The 16442-nt window shown below is 50.8% G+C and overlaps 1 protein-coding gene across 1 annotated transcript; it reads left to right on the forward strand.

Moving 5' to 3' along the window:
- Positions 1–260: 260 nt before the first annotated feature.
- sdhaf3 (succinate dehydrogenase complex assembly factor 3) lies at positions 261–5130 on the forward strand. Its single transcript, XM_086193187.1, has 2 exons — positions 261–572; positions 4738–5130. Exons 1-2 carry the CDS (start codon positions 396–398, stop codon positions 4930–4932), a joined length of 372 nt encoding a protein of 123 aa, XP_086049313.1. The 5' UTR covers positions 261–395; the 3' UTR covers positions 4933–5130.
- Positions 5131–16442: the final 11312 nt, after the last annotated feature.

Below are 16442 nucleotides of genomic sequence, written 5' to 3' on the forward strand. Positions count from 1 at the left end.
AGCAGCTTCAAGAAATAAAGAAAAAAGAATAGAAAGAAAGAGGAACAGAGAGAGGACACCACCGTGAGGTCTCTGGAGGAGCAAACCGGTCCCTGGAAGACAACCGTCTCACTGGTGTCATGTGACAGGAGTGTAGGACAGCTCCAGGGGTTTGCACCTGTGAATAAAATCACGCTCAGTCTTTCACTCATCTGAACTCGAGGAGGGTTGGGGGGTTGTGGGTCTTCCGTCACGGCAGGGGGCGCTGAAGCTCCCCGCCGTCGCGGGAAGAGGAACTCACGCGAAGAACCGATGAGCTTCCGGGATAAACAAGGACATGTGTTGGGTAACGTTGCTGATGTGTTCGCCGTGAGACGTCCTAGTCCGACCGGTTCCAGCACATCTGGGCCGTGTGAATGGCGACCCCCGGCCACGTGTCCCGGGTCCGCTCCCTCTACAAGAGGATCCTGGTCTTGCACCGCTTCCTGCCCATCGACCTCCGAGCCCTCGGAGACCAGTACGTCAAAGACGAGTTCAGGAGGCACAAAGGTGCCTCCACCGAGGAGGTGAAGGGCTTCATGCGGGAGTGGGAGGTAAGACACGACCCCCAGCACACCTAAGCTGACGTCACCGATCCCGCTCCAGCTGGCGGGTTCGGGTGGCAAAGTTTCAGAGATCTGAGACATACAGACACTAGTGAATGAGTCCAGGTCCTCGCGCGTGATTGTCCCCTCAGACCTGAACCTGTTCAAAAGTCCTCCTGGACCACAGTAGTCCACATGTCCCAGGCTGGAAGAATGACCATGTCACGTTCCACGTAGGAACGTTCTTCACCGTGATGAGGTCATCGACAGTAGTCAGAGAGAGTCCTGCTCATGATTGCGCCTGGTCTGTGGTGGGGGTCCAGGTGGAGTCCTGGTCTTAGCAGGCTGGGGGGAGGCTGCTGTTATCTCCTGAGTTGTCGATGACCTGTAGTGGTGTGGGAAGTGGTGTGGTCTTAGATGTGGTTCTGTTACCGAGCTGGAGACCCCGGCAGGGACCCTGAGACCCTCTGACCGGTGCCGGTCTGATCCCCCCTCCCCTGAGTGTGATGTCAGGTGGTGGCCACCAGATGGCAGAGCAGCTCCAGGAACGCCGAGGTGCCGACCTGGTGGAGGTCTCCTCGCTGTTCTTGCTGAGATGCTGGTGGACACCGACGTCCCCGCGCTGTGAGCCAGACCAGATCCAGCAAGGGGGAGCAGAGGATCCTCGGGCGGCTCGTCCCCGTGGAGCCGGCTGGTCCTTTAAAAAGTTTTGTTCTGTGGAGTCGTCGTTGATGTGATCCAGTGAGTCCAGACGAAAAACCGCCGGTGCTGAGCTCCAGTTTTCACTCCTAAAACGAAGCTGCTGGTGAGGTCGTCTTCAGGTGGCAGTGAAACCAGGTGTGATGAAGACATGCCAGACGCAGACCAGGGCCGCCGGCCGCCGCTTGACCAGTCATGGAGGTTACATCCCAGTCTGGTCGACTGCACGGGGAAGTGATTGGTTAAAAGATCGTATGAAATTAATCTTGTGGCTCTTGCGAAAAAATTGGTTTGGTAGCGGTCGCCACGGCAATGAAACGTTATTCAACGGCGTCACAATAGTGAGGATGACCCATAATCACAATTCAAACTGTTTTCAAGGTCATGCGGTCAGCGTCACGGTAAGGTATCAGCGCAGTGACCGTCGGGAGGGCTCGTCACCGATCTGAGGTTGGTTGCCAGGCGACACCTGCCAGCGGGGGTGGGGGGACGAGGAACTGCAGCAAATACATATTTTAAATCATAAAGTTCCTTGTCTCATTTACTCAGGCCTGATGTGTCGTGACTCCAGAGGTCAGTGGGCGGAGCCACATCCTCCACCTGCCTCCTCAGGTCTGAGAGGCGGAGCTTGTGTGATTCTGAGACTGTGTTGGGTCCAAACCTCCTCACTCTGACTTGGTTTTGGTGACCTAAGGAGGTTTCAAAGGTCATCGGAGCCTTCAGTCTTCCCTCGGGCTCCTGGATAATGTGGTGGTGTGAAGTCATTGTTCCTCATTTAGAACTGACGGCGCCATCTTGAATCGCCACCTCTGTACACAAGTGAAGCTCTCAGTGGGCGGAGTCATAGAACTTGATGACAGCCTGGCTCCTGGCCTCGTCTGGGGTCAGCTTTTCCCCACGTTCCCAACATAATCTCCCCAGCAGAGCACGCCAGGTGTGTTTGATGTCACTGTGGGGGCTCGCCAGTGTTTTGCAGCACCATTAGGGGCGGCGGCTGGATACTAAATCAGCCATCTGCAGATAATGAAGGCGCGGGTGATGCAGCTGGAGGCCTGGGAGGGCTCTTTGTCATGGCGGCAGCAGCGAAGTCACCGGGGAGGAAGCAGCCGTCCACTCCATCACCAGCCATTGTTTTGGAACTGATAGCCTATTTGATGCGGTCCCAACGAGGGGCCAGGGCCTCGTATTTACACCCAGCTTGGCTGCCTGTCAAAGGAAACATTTCCACAGAAATCCAGGAGGCTTTTGTGTCCGGATTGGAATGGAAAAGTCCAGAGAAACGATGGCAAGGTCACCGTGCTGACACCTGGTGATGTGAACTAGAAACTAAAGTTTCCAGGTTGAATTAAACTTTATTGTTCCAGGATGAAATCAGGCTCGGTGCACGGCTGAGTGATAAAAACATCACGAAGCGGCGATGAATAAGAACCGCAGAACGATGTGTGTGAGCACATGAAGAAGAACATAAGCACCAAATCATGTGGATCAGTGACTCGGAGAAGGACAAGGAATAAAGTTGGACACAAGCTTTGATGAAAGCTGAGAGAAGGGGGGGGGGAGGGGGAGGGGAGGGAGGAGAGACAAGCAGCTCCATGGTAACGGCCCTGAATTGAAACACCTGTTGCTGATTTGCAGAGCAGCGTGAGCGAGACATCAGGAGGAACGCAGACGGGTCAGTAATGGCGAGCGAGCCTCCTTGTCAGGGCGCAGACGTCCTCTACCGGTTAGGAGTCAGCAGCTCCTCTTACATACGCCGGCGAAACAAACTACATCTGAGGGTTCTGCTGGTGTTCGGCGTCAGGATGACGGGGTACGCCTCCTCACGGCGCTCCAACATCAGCCGGGTCAGGGTTCGGTAAAAGGCCCCGGCCAGCCCAGGGTTCAGTTTGTGAGGTGGTTTTTGGGTCCCAGTTTCAGTTGTGGTTCTGACACAGAGAGGAGGACGCTGGCGTGAGCTGGATGAGTCTGAAACATGAACACGGTCGTTAGTGGCGGTCAGCGGGCGAGCATTCCGTCCCCTCTACGGTCTCAGTCAGGGTGGAGCACGTGTGTGTGTGTGTGTGTGTGCGTGCGTGCCTGTGTGCTGTACACTCTACTGATGACTCACACCATGTCATTTATCGTTTGCGTCCTGTGGAACCCAAACATGGCTGCTCCCGTGTTCCTGTCATGTTCCGTGTAGTATTGAGGTCACTTGTTTGACTTTGACTCGGACGCAAACATTAGAACGTGTGGTTCCTGTGTTCTGACCGATGGACTTGTTCTTACCAGTGGGCAGCAGCAGGCACGCCCCCCCGCCCCCCCCGCCCCCCGCCCCTGCTGTCGTTTCTCTGGAAATGAGGAGAGTTTGTGCTTCTCGTGAGTTTCCTCAGTAAAAGAGGCGGAACAGCCAGGGAGCCGGACTCAGAATGAGATTAGGAGGCCTGAGTGTTTGCGGTCTAATCCATTTATTCCCGCGGCACCAGGGGAGTTCCCCGCTCCTGATGCATCGTCTCTCTCGATGCAAACGAGCTCGCCCACGAGCCAAGATGAGGGACGGCGGTCAGCGCAGCTGTGGTGTGTTAGATCACATGATGAGAGGACTCGCCGATGTCCCCGCTGCTCCCTCGTCAGCGCCGCTCATAAACGTCTGAAAGCCCCACGGTGCCTCTGAGGATGCGAGCTCGAGCAGGCGTGACGGTGCCAGGAGCAGAGCTTCCATCAGTCAAGCAAAAGATTGACAAGTAATTCAATAAGACTTCAGCAAAATTAATTGTTCATTTTGAGATTAAACTGGAGACGCAATTAAGTGAGTAATGGAGGGTTGATCTAACCGAGCTGCATCGTGGCTGCGCTCGGAACCAGAACCTCTGAGACATGTTGGGACTGCCCGTGCTGACTGACAGCTCTGTTTACTGAAAGGCAGGTCCCTCGTCTCCTCGCGGGTTGACAGGTTCAGTCGGCTGTTATTCAGGGGTTGACTTGGGTCTGTAGAGCCCAGAGGGACCAGAGGGGCGGTGCTGACGGACCTCCAGCGCTCCAGCACCAGCGACAGGAGAACAGTCTTCAGTTCGTCCTGGAACAACAGTCTGAGCACATGTGATGAAGTGTCAGTGAGTATTGCAGGTCGCCGTCTGACCTCAGGCAGGAAATGAGGCCGGCGTACGCCCAGCGTCACGCCATGATGCGCTTGAGGACGTGTGCCACGTGTCACAGCTTACACGCCTTTTTTCAGTTGTTTGTGCGGTGTTGAGCACACTGTGTTTGTGGATACCCGTTACTCCGATGGAGATCAGATCATCAGATTTGTCGTCCCCTTCACACACAGCCAGCAGTTCAAAATGGCTGCCGCATCGCGCCAGCGGCGGTGACCTCAAGGCAAAATCCAAATTGCAAACATGTCAATTCTCCTGCTCTTCGGTGGAAACTGCAGCTGCCATTTGCTGCCAAATGCTTCAGGTGTGTGCGTGTGTGTGTGTGTGTGTGTGTCCTGCAGAACTACAAGTACACCCTGCAGGCTCAGGTCCTGGAGTCTGCGGGGGACCGAAGCAGTTCCATCAAGTTCGGGGCCAATCTGTCCGAGGGCAGCCTGAGCGACTTCCAGGACGAGCAGATCGGCCAACTCTACGAGCTCCTGCTGGAGTCCACCAAACCCAACAGGCAGTTTGACATCCAGGAGGACAGCAAGTGAGCCGCCGCCGCCAGCCACCGCAGCGGTGATGACTTCCCTCCAGGGGGTGTCTGCTGTGAGGGGCTCAGATCAAGACTGAGGTTGGAAGGCTTTTTGGGTGGTGGTCAGGTCTGAGAGTGTTGTTATTTCTCTGTGTTCCTCCTCTTGTACTGTACGTGACAATAAAAGCAGCAGCCGCCCTGAGGTGCATTAAGTTGACGCTAATAGGTTCCTTTTGTCGTCTACATTAACACCATCGACAGCTCCTTTTTGTCCGCGCAGACATTAGGGGAAAAAAAAAACACGAAAATAACAAAAGTGTGAGCTTTGAGGGAAGAAGTCCTAGAAATAAAAGTGTCTCATTTCTCTCGCGCGCCTCCGGGTCACGCACCCTGAACTGGCGTCTTTCATTCTGAGCGCTCTTCAATTTTTGTTGTCCTAAGTGGTGGCTTGACAGCCGGGGAGCTGCGGTCATTTGTGTTCCTTTGCCACTCGAAGGAATCAGACCAGACACCTTAACTAGCCCCAGCTGAGGTCAGGAGACTCGATGTCCCATGATCCTTCACAGTCACACTTTTTTCCAAGTTCTTCTTCATACCTGCAATCTTGTGTGGACCTAAACATTTACAGTAGTACCAGGTTGACGCCGAGCCATGAGAGGAGAGCAAGGGCCAAGGGTCACGGTCCCTCAGTCGCCATCTCCAGGAATGGGGGGGGGGGGTGTCCTCTGGGTTCCGGGTGGTTAACTGCCCTAATGGAAGTTCCGAGGAGCTTGGAGTACCGCGACTCAGGCACCGGCCCGAGGTGGCAGGTGTGAGAGGGATTTACGGCTCCAGGAGTCGCCGGAGAACCCTCTTCACTGCTGTGTGGGTCGGACTTGGCAGCAGCGACGGGCAGTAAAAGAGTTCATCTTGACCTTTAATGAGTTGAGATGTTTTATGTCAAACTCAGATGCCAAATAAAGAACTAGTGCCAGCAAACACCGGGATATTCTAGACGGAGAATTTAAGGGCACACGTGGCTCTCCTCCCGCCATCAGAACGCGTTTGGAAGTCGGCGCACAGTTTCATGGTCCTGCTGCGGCGGTCGGCTCACCGTGACTCTTCATACAACAGCATCATTACCCTGAACATTAGCTTCTTTTCCTTCTCATCCAATTGTCTGCTGTGAAAAAGGTCTTTTCCTCTTTTCCAATCAGTGCGTCCGGTCCAGTCTCCAAATTAGATCAGCTGATATTCTTGTTGAGCTCAGATGCAATCGATTTAGGGTTAATAGGAAAGGTGGTGCTTACAGTAAATGTTTGCCATGACCTTCTCCATGGCAACATAAATCACCGCTGGTTTCTCGCCGGAGAGTCACTCTGTGGAGACACCAGCAGCTGAACCCTGTGAAGACAACAGACCTCTGAGGAAGGTGCAAAACTTCAAACATAAAATCATTTTTAAAATGGTGGACTCGTTGATCTCCAGTTGTTCATTTTGAAGGGAGAAGAAAAGAAGCAGTGTGGTTGAACAGGGATTCTGCGCCGCTCGCCTGCGTGTGAAGAATTAATCTCCAACATGTCCACCTGAGTGATGGTCTGGTTCTTACCAGTTCCACTGGGAGCCAAAGTCAACAAAGGCTTGATAAAAAGCTGCTGAAGGGCGTAAGTCCCTCCTCCAGCCTGCGACAGCCACCGCATCCCCAAGGTCGTCCGACCCGAACAACCAGGCCTCAGGCGCTGCTCTTGTAGGACCCGTTAGCAGGTGGTGGTACCGTCGTAAACCGTGAGAACAACCACAGAACTGATGAGGAGCGCTGACGGTCTTCAGCTGTGAGCTCTAGATGAAGAGGATGAGGAGGCTGAAGGGAGCCGTCTGCTGTGACTCGCCTGGCTAAACCTCTCAGCTACAACGCTTCCACCCATGAGGCGGCGCTTCATGCATCAGCTGACGTTAGTGATGTTTCCGGTTAGCGTGTCTCATGTCTTGTAGCCAAGGGGCTGAGAGTCCGTGGGGTCCCGCCCTGCTGTACCAGGACCTGTGGTCACTTTTTAGAATCTCCCAGTGTCACCAGTGCACGTTAAATAACAGTCACGCTGCAGACTCATGTTTGCACACATGAAGGGGAGACTGGAGGACACGGAAGCGGCTCGAGCTGCGCCTGACTGATTAGCGGCTACTGGAAGACACCACGACATCGCAAGAACATCTCAGATGAGGGAGGAGGAAGGGACAGCTCTTCTGGTTTCTGATTGGACAGAACCTGCATCAATACATCGCTTATTCAAAGGATCCAGGCAGAGAAACCCTCTAAAATTTGGTGGCCAGTCCAGTAATGATGCGTAAGTCGGTGTTGTTGACGATGGCGATGGCGATGGCGCTGGAGTAGAGTTTTAATTTCAGCAGAGAAGTAATAGAAGCAGAGGATGATGGTCAATCAGGGTCTGTCCAATCAGACAGGAGAAGCACTGTCCCCGTCTTTCCTGTCATCTGAGATGTTGTTGCCTGTGACCCTCAAGGCCACCACGGGTGACCGTACCTGGTGGATGTCAAAGGTCAGACAGCAGCAGGTAGCTAAACAACACCTGAGCATAAAGATCGTACCAACAACCTGCAACAGCCAGAACCAAACTGATGTAACAGATAAATAAAACACCAGCGAACAAAACAAAAATCTGCCTGTGTGACGTTGAATCTGAACCTGTGGTCAGGTGGTGGACGGCAAGAAAACGCCGCCTCAGCAGGGTTCAGGGCCTGCACAGCAATGATGGCGAGACCTCAGCACCCCCCAGGTCAGTTCCCAGGTACAACTCACCTGCTCATCAACTCAAAACTCACCAACTCACCTGCAGCACTCAACATTCAGGGTGACGGCCCCATTTTACAAGATGTTGCTCATTTGTTAGTTATGTTGTTTCAGGGTTAGTGCTCTTCATCGTGTATTCAGGTAACTCCATCCATCCATCCACCCACCCACCCTCCATCTTCTCCCTCTCCTCCTGTTCAGGGTGGTGGGGGTGGAGCCTATCCCAGCAGCCTTCCCCCTGGACAGGTCACCAGTCCATGGCAGGGCCAACACATAGAGACAGACAACCATTGGCTCTCCCAGCCACACCTACGGTCAATTTAGAGTCTGGATCAACCTGGTCCCTCTTGATGTCTTTGGACTGTGGAGGAAGCTGGAGTACCAGAGAGAACCCAGCAGGAACAGGGAGAACATGGAGACTCACCCAGAAAGACCCCGTGCTCCAGCCGGGGCTCCACCCACAACCTTCTTGCTGGGGGGCCACCGTGAGGACCACTGCTCCACCGGGCTAACCGTATTCTCGTAACTGCAAAATAAAATGAAATGACAAACTAAACAAGTGATTGGCGTTGTGTCGGCACAAGCTGAGCGAGGACCACCAGGGTTCAAGTGTGGTGACAGACGTCACAGCAGAATCTCTCACTCCTGGAAGGAGCTCTCCATCTACATGAGGTCAATCAGCACAAGAGAGGATCAATTCACACTCAAAGGTTATCACCTGACTGAGGGTCTCTGACAGGCAAGCGGGAAAAAGGGTTTCCAGGGGATGACAAGGTCAGCGCACCAGGGGTGTGTCAATTACCCTCATGACTTCTTCACTGTAAAACAGTCAGTGTGAGACTGAGAGGAGCGATCGATCCCTCGCCACGGCTTCATTTTCTGCATTATGTGAGCTGCATTCACTCAGAGCAATAACTCCCAAAGCGTTAATCTGCTAATCAATAAGAATCAATCTGGAAGTACGCAGGTCCTGCTGAGGGTGGTGGCCACCAAAGATGGGCGGAGCAGCAGGCAGGCAACCTGCCTCATCTGCACGGTGATCCTGACCACGTCGGCAGGAGTGAAGACGGGCTGCTCAACTCTTGAAGGAGAATTCTTAAAGATTCAAAGAGCAAAGGAAGAATCCAGCAGGAGTCAGTGGGCGGAGTCAGTGCTTCCGCCTGTCAGATCATGATGACGCAACGGCTTCATGTGTTATTTCCTCTATTAATACATTTGATGAAAATTTTATGAAACCGTCTGTATCTGCCCCAGAATGTGAGGTCCTCTTGCTTGGCCCGGTGCTCGGCTGTGTTTCCACCGCCAGCTGTAGATTCATTAAATCTTTGTCAGCACAATAAAAGCTGGATAATAAAAGCTGGACGTGGACTCCAGACATCCTGCCGTCTCTCGCTGTTTGATGGCTGACACACGTGACTCGCCTGGATACACACGTCCTGTGTCCTCCACCCTGGAACAGGACAGAGACGTCCGTTCTGCCTGGGGTCAGAGGCCGATCTATGTTTCTTGTTTCAGAAGGCAGTCGCCTGATAGCTCCTTCAGACAGCACGGTTTCTGCGGTGTGGCCGGACTCGTCTGTAACATGACTGCTCAAAAATAATGGATGGAGGGCTTCCACAAGCAAATCATAGATCAGACGTTTCCAGTGGAAATAAATAGACTTCCAGTAGTCTTGATGGATCTGTGGACTCCATGTCTGACAGCGAGGTGGTCCGTGCTTAGCTAGAGGAAGGTCTGAGGTGGGCCGGTCCTGTCAGACGGATCAGCGCCGTCTGTGCCACTGCAGACACAATCACTCGCATTTCATGGGCGTGTGGCTCAGCACAACAAAAACCCCAGTCAGATCCACCAGTAAACACCAGACTGGTGGATGGTGGAAGGTTCAGTTCTACATCAGATCCACCAGTAAACACCAGACCGGTGGATGGTGGAGGTTCAGTTCTCCATCAGATCCACCAGTAAACACCAGACCGGTGGATGGTAGAGGTTCAGTTCTACATCAGATCCACCAGTAAACACCAGACCGGTGGATGGTGGAGGTTCAGTTCTACATCAGATCCACCAGTAAACACCAGACTGGTGGATGGTGGAGTGGTGGAGTCTTAAAAACCTGGGTTGCTAACAAGAGTCAAGAGGAGCTTGCAGAGGTCATGGAGGTCATTAAAGGTCATCAGGGGGAAACACAAGAAGCCTGAAGCTCAGTGGTGGCTATCTTGAAGTCATGTGACCCTGGTGTAGCTCCTTCATAGGCTAAAGGAGCTAATTGATGCCCCAGACATCTAGAAGGGCCAGATCCACCACTGCCATGGCAGGTAAATCAATTACCATGTGTGTTACTGGTGTGAAATGAGAGTGTTGAGAACAAACGGTGGGAATGAAGCCTGCAAGCAAAGAGAAGTGAGAGTCACTATCAGGCTGCTGAACCTGAACGGATCCATCAGACACAATGCTGGCCACACAGGCATCAAATACAGCGGTTGTATTGGTATTCCTCTCCACTTTTCACTTGAGACGAGATGCTTCGAGGAGTCAACAGCCTCTTAAGAGCAGCAATAATGGGAGGTTATGGGTTCGATCCTGGGCTGCTCCATAGATCAAGTTACTGAGCTCTTAATGGCTCCTGATGCTTCGCCATCATTGTGTGTTAGCACCTTCCGTAGCAGCCTCTGCTAACGCCGCTGTGAATGCGTGAGTGGTCAGTCTATAGACTTTGTGTCACTAGAATTTCACTGTGAGGTGCAGCGACATCTCTATTTTTAATATTTTAGACCAGAAACCAGCTTCAGGTTCTTCACTTGTGCCCGAAGCGCAGCATTTCATCATCCAGTGGGGAGAGAGGGGCTGGTTGAGGAGCTCCCTTGGTTGAAGGGAGCTCGTGGTAGATGTTGATGGACAGATGATTCATCCAATCACCTGCCAGGGTTTTCGAGGAGTCCATCCTCTGTGTCCAGTCCTCCAACAGAGGGACTCCGCAGCATCTTTTGTGTCAGCCTGAACGCTCTCAGGCCCTTCGGGCCAGGCTTCTCTTCCTCTGTGAGCAACTCGTTGGGTTCTAGTTTAACGTAGCAATTACCAAGCTTCTGGTTTCAGTGCAAACAGCTGATCATGATGTCATCAAACTGTAAGTAACACTGAGAGTTTAACGATGTTCCCATTCATGACACGTGTCAGAGTGCTGGTCAAAGGTCAGGGTGATCAGAGCGACACCCTGAGGAGACGTGACAGTGAAGCAGCTGCCATACATGACTAAGGTGACTTTACCAGGTATGAAGGGTCGGACTGTCACCAGCTGAAGGACGATTCTGAACGACAAACCTGAGGTGTCTTTGTGTTTATTAGGGTTACCAGTGATTGCAGGGATTTGTTTTGGCAGCATCCAAATGTAACCTGGTTTTGGCGCATAATGAGCTCCCAACGCAGTTTGAGGGGCAGAACAAACAGACAAATCATAACAATGAAATACGCTCAAAAGAGCAAACGCCTCGTTGGTGATGGCGGCGGCCATCTTGGGAAACTAGGCGTTGCCAGTCAAATGTTGGAGGCTATGCAGCTTGAACTGAACTTTCAGGGTGAAACCTTCTCATTTACTTCTTGCAGCCAGAAAAAGCACAAACGTGAACCACGGCGTCTTCTGCTACCTTCTCTATACGCCACCAATTCCTGTCTCACACATTCATTCCAACCTCTTGTGTGTTGTAACGCCTCTTCTGGCAAAAAACGTCAGGCGAGATTGACGTTACATCTGAGAGTGAAAAAAAATGTAAATATTGGGTCCTCCTTACTTATACCTGTAATTAGCCAACCAATAATTAACAGAATTCATGCATTTTCCGTGAGATCCCATGTGACGCTTCAGTCCAAGTAGCACAGTGCTGGGCGTTCGACTGGCGATGCCGAGAACACGCCTCATGTTCCTTTTGTGCTGGAATTTGTCCCCCAAATCTCACTGTTCCACGGTTGGAAATCGAAGTCCACATTTCCAACCTGTGACTGCAGCACGTCTGCCCACGGTGTCGTCGTCGCCTCCGAGTCAAAGGCACTTCACTCTGAATAAACGTCGAGCACCGGTCACCTGAGTAACTGGGCCAAACACTCCATGTTGACTTCAGGGATCACGGGTCCACACGGCGCCCAGTGACTCACCGAGCCTCCCTGTTCACACAGCAACATGATGGAGGCTCAACAGCTGTGCTGCGCTTCAGAGTGTGTGTGTGTGTGTGTGTGTGTGTGTGTGTGTGTGTGTTTCACCTCCTCCTCCTCAACAACCTACCACTCAGTCCTCAGTCTTCATAACAACCATCACCACGCGTGTGTTGACTCGGTGGCTGTCACACTGTTGGCTGAGTGGCCTGTAAGAGAACGCCACCAGCCCTCAGGAGAGTCGTCAGCATGCCGGCGCCACAGTGTGCAGGGGAGGAGTGACCGGGCCCCTTCAGGTTCTAAACGTACTCAGATTCTGTTGATGCGGAGGTCATCACTTTGCTGCCATGTTTAGCGTCCGTGGTCGCTTCTGTCCTTTTCTGTCTGATTTGGCGGTAAAGTGGCTGCATGTGGTGTTTTATTTGGACGACGTCAACTATGGCTTTCGCGTGGGGACTTCCTGTTTAATGCTATCTGCTCTGTGCAAACTGACATGGCCATCCAAAAAGAGTCACTGCATTTGTGTGTGTGTGTCTATTACATCAACATTTAAACAACGCTTATTTGTATCAAGTGTCTACAAAATCTAACAGACGACATAAATCTTTTACATTTGTAATTATCGACATGCAGGGTTTGCTGATGTTCCAGCTAAGCTTCTTTGTTGCTTATGAGTAAAATGACATCGTTCAATGGCAAAATGTCTTTTTTTATTTTATGAAAAAAGCACCAGATTTTACAACAAACATCACATAAACGTCTGCAATACCTCGATAGCGTGGTATTATTTTATAAGGTCATTATACTGTCAAAAAGTCATACCTGCGACAGAGTAACGTTGAGAAAAAAACCTTTTAAGACTTCATGTGATTTTATGAGAAAAATTCAGAACATCACGAGAATGAGGATAAAGAGTCTTTAGATATAGAGTCTTCAAGAATTACGTTGTAGTTTTACGTGAATGAAGTCATACTTTTACAAGAAAAGGATAATGAGATGGTACATAAATGGAGGTACTCCAGCAGCGAGAGGAGCGGCACTGCCACAGCCTGATCTTCAGTCCTGGACGTGCTTTCTTACGTCATCTTTTTAAACTCTGGATCCTGGTGATAACGTGGCGCTGATGTAACCAACGATGAAAAGTTTCCTTAATGTGACACGAATGCTGAAGAACAACTTCACTAAGTGCTCCGCCGGCCTCTGTTGGCGGTGGTTAGCAGCTCCTCAGGGACCCCTCCTCTAGAATCCCAGAAAACAGTTTTCACCTCTGCACATTTGCACGATTTGAAAATGTTGAACTTTGAAAATCAAATTCCCTCTGAGCTGCAAGTGAGCAGCAACAATTCTGTCCAGGTTTCTGACAACATCCCATGTGAGCTGGTGGAGGATGTTGGGATGAATGGTCGACGTGTGTTTGAGACCGCAGCTAGCATGCTAGCGGGTCGTGAAGTGCTAGCCCACACCTCTCTGCTCTGTTCACACCAAATATTTTGCTCTTTTCCTGTTTTGTTTTTTTCACTCTTGTGTTTTGAGTGGGTCCAACCACCTGAGGCGATCCTCAGGAGCTGAATGCATCAGCCATGAAGCGACCTCACATCCACTGCTCACAACGACCCGTTGCTGCCTCAGGCCCCAGAGCAGCAGCCTCCCAGTCCTGCTGCTGGGGAAACACGATATAACGCTACATTCAGCTGGACTGGTCTGCCTCTGCACTCTAGTAAATGTTATTTGCTGTTAGTTCCTCCTAATCGCCGCCACGCTGCTTCCTGACACTGAGCAGTGATGAAAACATCCACTCCTTCTAATCTCTTCCCTCCTGAACATCCCCGCAGCCTTCATGAAAAAGAGCCAGGAGCAGGGAAGTGCATGAATTATTCAAAGTCAATTATTCAACTGGTTTCATGGGACCGAGTACATGATGAAGCTGGCCTGCATTAGATGTATTTTCAGGTTTTCTCATGATGCAGCTGTACGGAACATGAGAACCCGCTCCCTCCATCCAGGACACCACCGCATTGTCGGTGGCAGCCTCTTTGTTTTGATGGAGGAAGTTCTTTGGACGTTGTCGGCAGTGAATCCTGCTGTTTACTATGGAGCCTCCAGCAGCATCTGGCAGGAGAAGCAGCCTCTCACAGCTCATCTCAGCGCTGGTGATCGCTGCCTGAAGCTCTGGGACCGCTTTTACCACAGATGGCTTCTGTTAGGTGGGAGGCACATTTCCACACAAACATTTTTATTGTTGTGACATTTTTGAAAATGTCCCCTGCATGTCCATCCAAGCACACGGCCGTACGCAGTGTGACACAGTCAGAGAGACGCAGAGGATGAGATGCTCGTGTCCCCAGGGCGTCCAGCCACAGACGAGCTGGTCTGTGTCCACATGTCCGTCTCCCAGATGGACAAGTTGTGCTGGGCTCTTCCAGGCAAGTCCAGCATTTACACCTCTGCTGTGCTGCTGCTGTGTGACGGCAGGCTTTGCCCCCCCCCCCCCCCCCACCAATCCTTTGTTTCCTTCTCTTTCCAACTTACAAAGCACTTTCCTCTCTGCTGCCTGCTACTTGAACAATCCTCTGTCACTGTTAATATGAAGCTGTCGGTGCTCCCTGATGGGACGTCCCATCATCCGGGGCGCTGCTGCTCACAGTGACCATGGCTGGAGCAACTCTCTCTCCTCAGCCCATGAAGCACCCGCAGTTACCAGGATTCATGATTCACATGGCAGATTTAATGGCCCATTTCACCTCTCCATTCCTGTACATCTGCAGTCTGACTTGCTACCAGAGACATTTTCAGAGTACAAATGAAGACAATCAGGACCAACCTGGTGTGGAGCCGCTGGTTCTGGTGGGTCAGAACCTTCTCCTGTAATAAAGGGGAGGAGAGTTGTTCCATTAATTTGGTCTTTACTGAGCAGCTGGGGGCTGAACACTGGTGGACTGGTAGTACGCACCATTCACACAAAGGTACGCACCATTCACACAAAGGTACACACCATTCACACAAAGGTACACACCATTCACACAGGTACGCACCATTCACACAAAGGTACGCACCATTCACATAAGGTACACACTATTCACATAAAGTACACACCATTCACACAAAGGTACGCACCATTCACACAAAGGTACGCACCATTCACATAAGGTACACACTATTCACATAAAGTACACACCATTCACACAAAGGTACGCACCATTCACATAAGGTACACACCATTCACACAAAGGTACACACCATTCACACAAAGGTAAACACCATTCACATAAGGTACACACTATTCACACAAAGGTACACACCATTCACACAAAGGTAAACACCATTCACATAAGGTACACACTATTCACACAAAGGTACACACTATTCACATAAAGTAGACACCATTCACACAAAGGTACATACCATTCACACAAAGGTAAACACCATTCACATAAGATACACACCATTCACACAAAGATAAACACCATTCGCACAAAGGTACACACTATTCACATGAAGTACACACCATTCACACAAAGGTATGCACCATTCACACAAAGGTACACACCATTCACACAAAGGTAAACACCATTCACACAAAGGTACACACCATTCACATAAGGTACACACTATTCCCACTGAAATACACAGCATTCCCACTAAAGTACACACCATTCACACTGAAATACACAGCATTCACACTAAAGAACACACCATTCACATAAGGTACACACCATTCACGCTAAAGTACACACCATTCACACAAAGGTACACACCATTCACACAAGGTACACACCATTCCCACTAAAGTACACAGCATTCACACTGAAATACACAGCATTCCCACTAAAGAACACACCATTCACATAAGGTACACACTATTCAAACAAAGGTACACACCATTCACGCTAAAGTACAAACCATTCACACGACAGTACGCACCATTCACATAAAAGTACACAACATTCATGCAAAAAAACAAATGAAAGCTAAAAGTAAAAACTTTCAAAACAGAATTGTATTATTTGAGTAAACTCAACAGGATACATGAGCAATACAGTACAAGTCATAAATAACTGTCTAAGTATTATTGAATAAAACTGCAGTAATGTGCAATGAAGTATTATGTTGGTAACATGAAGTACACACATTAATAGGCTGGTTGGTGTCAGTGGGTGGAGGGGCAAGGGGTCCCTGTCACTGGGGTCCTGAAGGCCGTCAGGACAGGGAGAATTGGTTCCTGTGACAGGAGGTTCTGGTTCTGAGGGCCGCAGCCTCGTGCAGGAGGGGAACCTTCACCCTCCCAAGGTGGGAGTAAATCAGAGTACACCACCCTTCGGAAGGTGGTGGTCTTCCATTCGCCTCTGTGAGATCAGAGTCCTGCCGACACCTGTCACCGCCTGGGTTTCCACCATTACTCACCTGTGTTTTATCTGAACAGTACACAGGAGTGACAGCAGTACACAGAAGCCTCCTAATCAATTGTTGCAGTACAAGTATTCATCTTCGACCCAGTATCTCTGTGCGTATTATTATTGTTGATCGATGGTCTTCTGACTAGAAGGCTGCTGCAGGTCACTGCTGGTGTTAAATTACGCTTTAATGAGGCCTTCCTGAATAATAGA

The sequence above is a fragment of the Aulostomus chinensis genome, chromosome 22 (assembly GCF_037954235.1).
Source record: "Aulostomus chinensis isolate RoL2024-O1b breed Wild chromosome 22, RoL_Achi_v1.0, whole genome shotgun sequence".
NCBI classification, from domain to species: Eukaryota; Metazoa; Chordata; class Actinopteri; order Syngnathiformes; family Aulostomidae; genus Aulostomus; species Aulostomus chinensis.

Bases quoted from the DNA above. Each gene is read 5' to 3' on its own strand.
- sdhaf3 (XM_086193187.1), top strand. From the start codon at position 396: ATGGCGACCCCCGGCCACGTGTCCCGGGTCCGCTCCCTCTACAAGAGG. The intron at 573-4,737 runs GTAAGACACGAC...TGTGTCCTGCAG, and splicing joins GCTTCATGCGGGAGTGGGAG to AACTACAAGTACACCCTGCA.